General features: G+C 38.7%; 2 protein-coding genes across 2 annotated transcripts in view; one reads left to right on the top strand and one right to left on the bottom strand.

The window, feature by feature from the left end:
- Positions 1–11,610, bottom strand: part of LOC110464401 (surfeit locus protein 6 homolog) — a 29,435-nt gene that overhangs the window by 16,455 nt on the left and 1,370 nt on the right. The window lies entirely within an intron of this gene.
- The window catches only part of LOC110464399 (alpha-(1,3)-fucosyltransferase C-like), a 39,752-nt gene continuing 39,002 nt past the window's right edge, over positions 10,861–11,610 (top strand). The window contains exon 1 of the mRNA XM_021519596.1: positions 10,861–11,112. Coding sequence (XP_021375271.1) covers positions 11,094–11,112 — 19 coding nt within the window. The 5' untranslated portion in view covers positions 10,861–11,093. The remainder of the gene's footprint in view (positions 11,113–11,610) is intronic.

Below are 11,610 nucleotides of genomic sequence, written 5' to 3'. Positions count from 1 at the left end.
TCATCGATCGGTACCCCCCTGCCGAAGGGGGGTGCCACTAGGGGGGTGCCAGGGAGGTGGTAAGGATTATATAGGGGAGTGCACTCAATGACCCTGGCCCAAAAGCGGCACTTTCCTACTACTTATACCTTTGAATATAAAATGTGTCTAGCCAAAATGACTTATTAGACACGTTATAAGAACAATCACACGATTTACTATCTTCAGACATGTAATGTTATTAACCAGTCTTTGGAAAAACAATTGCATGATAAAAAATTATTTGTAGCAGGACTATAATTTGCATATATATATAATACCATGTACCCCAACAGGGCAAGAGTGGTTGGGCCTATCATTACCGACAAACTATATATCTCCCACCCCATACCTGCACATCTAATTATAATACATAATCTGATATGGGAGAAACATAGTTCTTCCCCTCCACATAAGTGAAAGTTGGGTAGCTAGTGTTTTTTGGAGAACTGGTTTACACATCACATATCTGAACTGTTCAAATTTGTTCATATCATTGAAAAATCATATACATTGTTTGCTTTCTAAGATCATCATAAAATATACATTCCATTAAAAAATGAAACTCGTTTTCTACATCATTGGTGCACAATTTAATTTACATAACCTATTATTGACAGGAATCACAGGTTGGGTAGGCCTACCTTTTTCAATTTCCAGGGGCAATGAACCACATCTAAAGTTAAATAAAATTTTCTTTTACATTTGAGATGTACAGATTTCACATAATCGCTTATCAACTACCACTTATCATCATCTTCAAAACTCAGGACATTCTTAATATCCTTCATTCATTTGTACGTTGATGTATTTGCGGTTAAAACTTCACTTAAATTTTTCTCCGCTTTCACACTAACAACCCGAGAGTCCCACGATTTTCTAATAGAACATGACCATCTATGAATTGTCTGCAGTAGTAGTCTGCTATCATCGCAATTCTTTATACGTAAATATAATCTAAAAACTTCAGTTAATTGGTTAACTTCACACAAATTCTAACCCATATCTCCTCGAAGGGCTACATTACTTGCTTTTCTAGCAGCACACAGAAAATACCTGCATGCTTTATTTTGAACCATAGCAACTTATCTATATTTATTCAGACCCAAGATTCCAGGACCATAAAATAGAACTGGTTCCGCTAGGGATACATGCAGTTTACAGTAAACTTCATAACACATTTCTCCTGCATGTACATACTTGGAATAAAGAGCATACAATGCTCTTCTTGCAGATTTACACAATTCTTGTACAGTAAAATGTAAATGTAAGTGTTCAGGAAACCATAAACCAAGGTATTTGTAATTCTGGATTTTTAAGTGGATTCTTTTGTGTACTTATTGGACGGCTACAGGTAACTTATTGGACAGCTACATGTAACTTATTGGAGGGCTACAAGTGATGCCTATGAATTATGTTGGATACAGTACGCAAATAACAATGGATGACATCACAGCTGTGTTTTAAAAGATAAGATAAGTTTATTTCCGGTTCAGGATCATGCCGAGCTTATTGAAAAAGAGTTTTTCCTTAGCATGGTTGAAGAGCGTTTTGGGTATATCGTTTACTCCATTATTAATTTTACATAGTTCGTTACAGTCTCCTCTTACCTCTTCCATGAACCACTCTCTCACCAATAAGAGCTTAAATTTAGTTTATAGATTTTTTGATCACTCTACTTTAAAATCATTTCATAAATATTGCCAGTGTGAATTAGTTGGAAACTCCTGCTAAAATCCTTGCGTTTAAATCATTACCAAATTTCGTGTTATCTGTATATTTAGTCACAAAATGTACTGGTACACTTAAGTAGGTGGAAAGTGATGGAGCCACTGCCCCTCCCCCTCCGGCCCCTCACAAAACCGCGGGAAAACATTTCCCGCCACCCAACCCCGAAACCGGAAGTTGCATAAGTATACCATGCTACCACACCAAAAACGTACGGGTGGCGATTTAAATGTCCGGATAAGACAATTAAGTAAACCGAGTATCATTCACAGAGCAAAACTGTACGTGTTGAACCAGCTATTTATTTTATCAACAATATACAACATCAAAACCCAATTACAGAGACACCACTAAATGATCTTATGCATTGAAACATTTCACTAAAACCACAACACCTGGCACAAGCATACCGACCATCAGATACAATAAAAACAAGTACTAATTGTAATGGGGGACCATTACAGAAGACCCCCAAACTGCCCCCATAGTTGCAAAGATACATCATAAAAGGATCACAATGGCATAAAACACCTTCATACTAAATTTGAGTGAAATCGAACAATATCTGATATTCGACCAATCTGAAGCCTCCATGTTGTTGGTATGGCAACGAAACCTATGCTGTTGAATTTGTAGTCCCTAATACCCCTATATACCAATTTTCATAAAAATTAAACAATACATTTGTATATAAATTTAGACCAATCAGAAGCCTCCGTGTGGTTGCTATGAGGTTGCTATGGCAACGAATTAAACCGATGCGGTTGAATTCGCAGTCTCCTAATACCCCTATATACCAATTTGTATCAAAATCGAACAATATCTACCCCATAGTCGCAAAGATGCATCAGAAAATGATCGCAATGCCTTTATACAACTACATACTAAATTTGAGTGAAATTAAACAATTTCTAAAATGCGACCAATTAGAAGCCTCTATGTGCTTGCTATGGCAACGAAGGTATACGATTGAATTTGAAGTCCTTTAAAACCCCCTATAAATCGATTGTCATCAAAATCGAACACTATCTAAATTTCGACCAATCAGAGGCCTCCGTCTTGTTGATACTGCAACATAACCTATGCGATTGAATTCGCAATCCTCTTATACCCCTGTAAACCAATTTTCACAAAATTCGAACAATATCTAAATTCGCCCAATCAGAAGCCAATATATGGCGGCCATTTTGTCAAATTAGAAAACAAATGTTGCAGTTGAGTTTGCAATTCCATATTACACATTCATACTAAATTTGAACGAGATCGAACAATAACGGAGTTTCGACCAATCAGTAACCAGTATATCGCAGCCATTTTGTCTATTTAGATGAAAAAACAGATTTCATAGTTGAGTTCGCGGAAATTCTTATAAGTAACTGTATTTTTTCCGTCAACACATGCACTTCCTTCGAATTGCAGTTTTCTTCTATAGGTGACACCCGCGAGGACATAATTCAACTGATACAGTTCATCCTTTGAAGTCCTTCTGTATGGTTTGATAATGTTTTTAAACCAATGGTCTGGAGCATTACTTGGTTAAGAAGACTGAATGCCGTTTAACAGAGGGTCTCTCTCATAATACTCTGGCTCCCTAAGGGGAGGGGTGGGGTCCCAAAAGGGGATTATCCAATTCAATTACACAATTTGTTGTTAGGACCTCTGCACATCTTAAGTATTCAGGTTTTCTGTCCGTCTGTCCTATCTGTTTTTAGCTCACCTGCAAAGAACAAGTGAGCTTTTGCCCTGGTGCGGCGTCTGTCGTCTGGCCATCGTCCGGCCTCGGACATCAACTTTTCCCTTTAAACATCTTCTACTCAATAACCTAGCGGCATAGAGACCTGGTGTTGGGAATGTAGGATGCTGGGATGAAGGGCTACCAAGTTTGTTTAAATGAGTCCTAGATATCTGATATTGGGCCAATAGTATGTATATTGGGATGAAGGGTTAAACAATTTATTTCAATGAATCAACCTAGCCTGTATACTCTTATATTTGAATAAAGTGGTAATGAGCTTAGCATCCTCATAAATGACCTAGATCAGCTTCAAAATTGCATTGGAAGCAAGTGATAGATACAGGCCTATTGGGCTTCTTGTTTAATTTCTTCACAATATCTTCAGAACTGTTGGTTGGAAAGCTTTCCAGTGCTTTTTTGAAGAAAGTGCTTGCTTTGAATAGCCTTTCAGGCCCGGCGGTCAAGGGTCAGGGTCACTGTTACCATGAATAGAAAATTAGTTTAGGCACAATATTTCGTATTCTGTTGGGATGATTACACTCAGGCTTTAACAAGTGCTACCTCGAAGTAAGTGCCTGCTTTGTTGGTCAAAGGTTTAGGTCATTGTTACTTTAGAAAGTATTTGCTCAGGATACAAATCGTAGCTTTTGAGGCATCGTTGTCAAAGTTCAAGGTTAATGTTAATATAAATAGAAAAACACTTCACGCACAATATTTGAAGCTCTTTTGGGCCGTATGCACTCAGACTTTATCCAGTGTAATAAAATGTTTGCTAAAGCCTTTAGATAGCTTTTCAGCCATGGCTATCAAAGATCAAGGTCACTTACTTTAAAAAGAGCATCAGTTTGTGCACTATATTTCGAATTCTGTTGGACTGATTACACTGATTTTATTTAGTCCTTCCTGGAAGAAAGTGCCTGCTTGGGATAACTTTTCAGGTCCAGTGGCCAAAGGTCAATGGGTCACTATAAATAGAAAATCTGTTTAATGCACTAATGCACAATATCTTGATTTCTCTTATGCTGATAAAACTCTTGACTTTATACAGTGCTTCCTCAAAGAAAGTGCCTGCTTGGGATAACTTTCCAGGCCCGGGTGTTAGGTCTCTATCACTGTTACTATATGAATAGAGAATCAGTTTATAAAATGCACTACTTATATTTTGAGTTCTGTTGGGCTGTTTACACTCAAGACTTTATCCATTGCTTTTATAAAAAAGCACACACTTGCTTTCACTAGTGTTTGCTACATGTATACCTAACCACAGTTTCTTTTAAATCTTCAATAAACATAATTATGGCGAATAGTCACGGCGGCATTTAAAATATATATATATAAATCTTATTACCGGTTAGCTTATAATAATAATAATAATAATAATAATAATAATAATAAGTAAGAAACGGAACAATAACAACAAGTCACCCGACTTCGTTCGGGGTGACTTAATAAGTAAGAAACGGAACAATAACAATAAGTTACTCGACTATGTTCGGGGTGACTTAATAAGAATCGGAGTAAAAACAATAGGTCCCCAAACTTCGTTTGGGGGACTTAATTATCAATCGTACCATTAGATCAAAACCCAAAACGTACGACAACGTTTCAGGTGGCGATTTAAATGATTAAGTCAGACGTGTAGCATCCACAGAGCGAAACTGTACGTGTTGTACCAGCTATTTATTTTATCAACAATATACAACGTACCCAATTACAGAGACACCATTAAAATTAACTTATACATTGAAACATTTCACTAAAACACGGGACCGAAAACCATCGCCAGTTTTTACCTAAGCCGAAAGAAACAATTACCCTAGCACAAGCACACCGATCATCAAATACAGTAAAAATTATCAATCGTACCATTAGATCTAAACCCAAAACGTACGACAACGTTTCAGGTGGCAATTTAAATGTCCGGGTAAGAGGATTATTACTGACAGCGCCAAACGTGTCCCTAATATCATCCGTACAGTCATAAATTATTTCCTTTCTATTTCCATATCTGAATTAGATTGATGGAGGAAATACAGACACGAAGAGAGAACCGAGTGTTGCTGGTAGAACATCTACCGACATTAGATGTTACAGAATATTTATTCAAATCCAATATTCTATCTAAGTACATGGTGGAAGATATCATCGTGAAAACAACCGATTCGTCAGAGCAAGAAAATTGATAGACATTTTACCGCGTAGGGGTCAAAAGCATTTAAAGAATGTTATAACAGTTTAGTACTATTGGAAAAGGTCGATATATTGTCGGCTTTACATGACGATGAAAACTAGTAATTGATTAAAAAAAAAAATAAGAAAGCGCGCTTAACATTTCCCGAACTATTTGAAGACCTTAGTCGGAGATAAGATGATTTCCCGAGAAATAAACTGGACATTTAAAAATCCTCTTATCTCCGATTAAGGTCTTCAAATAGTTCGGGAAATGTAAAGCGCGTTTTCATATTTGGCGCGGTTTCATATTTGGCGCAGTTTTCAAAATGGTTGGGAAAGCATCCAGTGACCTAACTGGTTCCTGTACTTTTGAGGTTTCCCGCCCTTTTGTGTGTGTGTGTGTAATTTTCTCACACAAACTAATGACGCAACAACCAATACCTGCTCGGTTAGTGGCCAAAGACTGAATCAATTACTATTTTTCATCGTCATATAAAGCCGACAATATATCGACCTTTTCCAATTCCGTCTTTTCGTATTGCAGAGTTATCTTGGGATAATTTTTTGAGAAAACGACGTAATTTTCTCACACAAACTAATGACGCAACAACCAATACCTGCTCACAAGAGCAGAAAACGCTGCAATACGAAAAGACGGAATAGTACTAAACTGTTACAAACGATTTATACCCCAGCTACACCCCTGACGTGTATTACCGCTCACTATTCTTGAAAATATGTACAAGTATGTGTGTGATAGGTGGACAGTCAAGGTCAATATATCCATGAAATAGAAAGACCCCACACTTGTGTTTTCTAACGTATCAGAAATCACTAATTTATTTCGCGGACGTATATATTGACTCGTGAATATATCCGTCCGAGGAATAAACTCGTGCTTTCTGATACGTTAGAAACATATATAAAACACATTGAACATGTCTGAGGAATGCGTTTAAACAGCGACGTGGTCATGCATGTATAATTAGAGCCAAAACGTAAATATGTCACCTTTACATTGTAATCCCAGGGTGGAAAAATTACCCGAGTCATTTATTTATGATTGAAAATGTACCCGGGTCATGTTTCCACGATAGAAAACATACCCGGGTCATGTGTACACGATAGAAAACATACACGGGTCATGTTTACACGATACAAAACATACCCGAGTCATGTTTCCACGATAAAAAACATACTCGGGTCATGTTTCCACGATAGAAAGCATACCCGGGTCATGTTTACACGATAGAAAACATCCCCGGGTCATTTTCCACGATAGAAAAAATACCCGAGTAATTGTTTTCATGGTTGAAAAAAAGAACTCAGTCAATAATTCTGTGGAAGAAAAAACTCCGGAGTCGTTTTTTAAGGTAATATACCTCGGTCATTCTTTCATGGTAGAAAAAAATACCCGGGTAAGATATACACTGTGGTAAATTTGTGTAAAAATGCTTCATTTGTTTCATTTCTTATTGAGAAACATAAGTACGTCATCTTAGCTCAGGGTTAGTGTTGCATATATCTACTGGGTACTACAGGAATAGACGATTCCGCCGGGGAGCATGTTTCCACGATAGAAAAAATAACCGGGTCATGTTTACACGATACAAAACATACCCGAGTCATGTTTCCACGATAGAAAACATTCCCGGGTCATGTTTACACGATACAAAACATACCCGAGTCATGTTTCCACGATAAAAAACATACTCGGGTCATGTTTCCACGATAGAAAGCATACCCGGGTCATGTTTACACGATAGAAAACATACACGGGTCATGTTTACACGATACAAAACATACCCGAGTCATGTTTCCACGATAGAAAACATACCCGGGTCATGTTTACACGATAGAAAACATACCCGGTTCATGTTTACACGATAGAAAACATACCGGGGTCATGTTTCCACGATAGAAAACATACCTGGGTCATGTTTCCACGATAGAAAGCATACCCGGGTCATGTTTCCACGATAGAAAACATGGGGGGGTCATGTTTACACGATAGAAAGCATACCCGGGTCATGTTTCCACGATAGAAAGCATACCCGGGTCATGTTTCCACGATAGAAAACATACCCGGGTCATGTTTCCACGATAGAAAAAATTCCCGAGTAATTGTTTTCATGGTTGAAAAAAAGAACTCAGTCAATAATTCTGTGGAAGAAAAAACTCCGGAGTCGTTTTTTAAGGTAATATACCTCGGTCATTCTTTCATGGTAGAAAAAAATACCCGGGTAAGATATACACTGTGGTAAATTTGTGTAAAAATGCTTCATTTGTTTCATTTCTTATTGAGAAACATAAGTACGTCATCTTAGCTCAGGGTTAGTGTTGCATATATCTACTGGGTACTACAGGAAAAGACGATTCCGCCGGGGAGCATATCTAAATTCGACCGTTAAATTCAGTTAACAGCATGCTTCAGTCACATTCGCGCCGGCCGCCGGCCGAGAAGTAGGAATCGGCCAGCTTCCCGGACTTTTCCCCGTTGTCTGGGATTTGCCGTGAGTATGGCTACAAACGGGCACCGCACGGTGGCCGACCTGTCGTTAGTCTCGTTCAACCAGACTCTTTTTGCCTGCGCAAGCTACGTCGAATAGAGAGTCTGGTCAAACACAGTGCTTTCGTTTTGTGACATCATAACGAGGCTTACCGAGATTCTGGTAATTTTTTTCATTGGTCAAAGGTTGACACACCCTTTTTAACTTTTGAAGTCAGAATTTGAGTGGCCAAAAATTACATTGAATATTTTAATTCATTAAAAAAATTACCTGTTTTCACTATTAACGAGAAAAATGTAAGAAAATGCTTCAAAAAGAATGATTTCATGTATTTTCATTGGATATTTTACAATAATTCATGAAGCTAACAAGGCTATTGATACAAGTCAAGTCAGATTACCTGAGTGAGAACTTGAAGGTGTTTTGAATGGTGTACAGGTAAAATCTCACTTGCTTTGCATGCTTTTTTCAAACTTCAGTCAGCCTTGTTGGCTTTGTGCTTAGTTATGATTCATTCAATGGAAATATATGGCATTATTCTGGAGATTTGACACATTTTCTTACATTGTTCTCGATAAAAGTGAATACACGGGTACTTCAGGAATGCATGTATAGGTAACTTTTTTCATTATTTTCATTATTCATTGAAATGTTTAATGGCGTTGACAAAACGTCCGGAAACGAAAGTCGAAATACTGCCCTCTGGTGGTGATATTGTTAATGCACTGTGTTTGACCACGGACTTAGATAACAATCTAATCTAATTCGTGGTTTGACCAGACTCTTGAGTTACAAGTGATCAAGCGTCTGGTTGAACGAGACTAACCTGTCGTACGATAACCGGAAGATGTTCGTGTGACGGGCGGGATGTACGTAGCCCGTACGGTATTTCGCATTTTATATGGCGTGTATTTATAGGGAAGCACACAAGTCAACACCTAGCTCGTCCGTGAGAAAATGGCGCCTGCAGATGCCCGTATGTGTGCCATCCGGGCGCTGGAAGCAAAGGCTGGTGCCCGTCCGGTTATCGGGCGGGTGCCCGCCGAATATCCCACGGATACTACACAGTTTGAGGACCTCGGGCGGCTACCTTACGATTGCCGTACGGCACCCGCCCGGAAATCGGGCGGTCAACACGACACCTGGGAGCATGTAAAATTAAATAAAATCCCAAGATGACCGTATCATGCAACCGGGAGCCGTAAAATATTCTCACGAAATTCTTGCGGGACACTTACGGAGCTGCCGGGTATATACGTAGGTTACGATGAGTTTGGGTAAGAAAAAATCGAGCGGACACCGGCAACCTTTATCTCCATGCTAAAAGCTACCGGCAACCTTTATCTCCGTGCTAAAAGCTACCGGCAACCTTTATCTCCGTGCTAAAAGCTACCGGCAACCTTTATCTCCGTGCTAAAAGCTCCCGGCAACCTTTATCTCCGTGCTAAAAGCTACCGGCAACCTTTATCTCCGTGCTAAAAGCTACCGGCAACCTTTATATCCGTGCTAAAAGCTACCGGCGACCCATGCGTCGTCTAAAGATCGGCTGATAGTGGCCGATAATCTTCCGGTGTCCTTATACGGTTCCCCGGCTTGCGAGCCGATTTTGGCCAAACAAACTTATCGCCCGGGCGCCTTTTCGGAAATCAGCGCAAATGTGATTGAGGTTTTAAGGGCCTGTCTCATCTAGCCTATTTGGGTCGCCGGAGCTTTACCGGAGCTATACCGGAGCACTTTGGCGATTTTCGGGGGTAAGTGATTTAGACAAGGAAGTTATCAGTGCTACATTTTTTTTATTTTTTTTTTCAATTTAAAAAAGTTCCACCATTCACCCGACGGTATACAGATTAACTTCAATCTGAACCGGCTCGTTAAATAAATTAAAACACGAGGCTAGGAACAAAATAAAAGGCAAATATTGTCACTTAAAAACTAAGAACAATATACATATCTAAACGCATTCACATCTTACTGACATGGTTTTTTCTTTCTTTCTAATTTAACATTTCATCAAACACTACATGATTATTTTCTTTAAGAAGTTATAAAGAACATTATGTTCATCGAAAAAAAATACTGTCGCTGTGCTATGTAAAAGCAATCCGTAGAAATTTGCCCCGGAATACGGGTCAATTCTCAACAGGTATCAGTGACTTTACTTTTCTACGGGTAATATGGTAGGATTTCTAAGTAGGTTTTAGACCCCGGGTAGGATTTCTAAGTAGGTTTGTCGGGTCACCTTTTCACGTTACTTATCGCTACAAACCTACTCATACTTTCGGTAAAAATGACACCCCCACACCCCTAAAACATGTAAAATTACTCTGAACACCTTTAGTTTAGGTACACATATAGCTGTAACAAATTATCAGGTCCCTGTGCTCATATCGTACTTAGTGCAGTTTGAAATTCTCCCTACTTCTAAATGGGACCCTCTTGCGTGTATGCTCTAAATGTAAAACTATTTCTTTGTATTCGAATTCAAATGTGTACACAATTATCTCATTATATTTATACAATGCATCAGACTTGTTGTCGGTCGATCGCGTGGTACGTACGCCTGGCACTTGAAAGGCCCGGACAATGCGCTATTTCGGTTGTAGAATTTTTTATTTTTTTATTACCGGCTTTCAATTACCGGCTTTCACAAAAGAAAAACTTACCACACTGGACGTTGTCTTCAGCTCATGTCTTTTGTCAAGAACGTACACGTTTCGTTAGGAGGTATATATGTTCAGTATCTAATCGATTTTAGGTGTGTTATTTGACTAAATAGCCACTTTAACGTGAACGTAGGTGTAGAACCCTATAGTACACATGAATCGACAAAGTACGAATATTAGAATACTAATCTCAGCACATGGACCTACATATTGACATTTTCGTTCCAAGTAACCCGATCAGAGTAACTGTAGTTACTCTCATCCGACATGGCGAAGGACATAAACGGTGAGTTTTGACAGCTGTCTATTAGCGTATTTCTAAGCATAATATCGACATTGTGATATAACGCATCGAAACCTCTATCGATGTGAACATAATTTGATGTTGTATGTTTGGAATGATTTGTGAATTTAAGCTGGTATTGACATCGTTAATTTTGGCATGATATAGGTAACTGGAATGCGATGATATAGGTACATGTAACTGACTCGGCAATTTTGACAGAGATATGGGTATCTGCGCCATAATCGATCGTTTTTGAAGCCGTAAAACGGCAAGTAAATGATTTCACTTGTGCAAAAAACATGGCACAACCTACCCAGCTTTCCTGCTTGCTTTTTTTTTTTTATATAAAATGTACATTGTACTTAATTAGTTATTACCTCAGTGTGACCAGATTCCATTACAGCACTGCTGGTGTGCGCGTATGTAAATGTATCTGAAAAAAGTGGAATGTAAAACGAGTAGGATGTGTATACAGCCTTCAGATCAGTCTCAGTCGTT

Source organism: Mizuhopecten yessoensis, unplaced genomic scaffold, assembly GCF_002113885.1.
Source record: "Mizuhopecten yessoensis strain PY_sf001 unplaced genomic scaffold, ASM211388v2 scaffold10987, whole genome shotgun sequence".
In the NCBI taxonomy this organism is placed as follows: Eukaryota; Metazoa; Mollusca; class Bivalvia; order Pectinida; family Pectinidae; genus Mizuhopecten; species Mizuhopecten yessoensis.
This window is presented reverse-complemented; position numbering and strand designations above follow the sequence as displayed.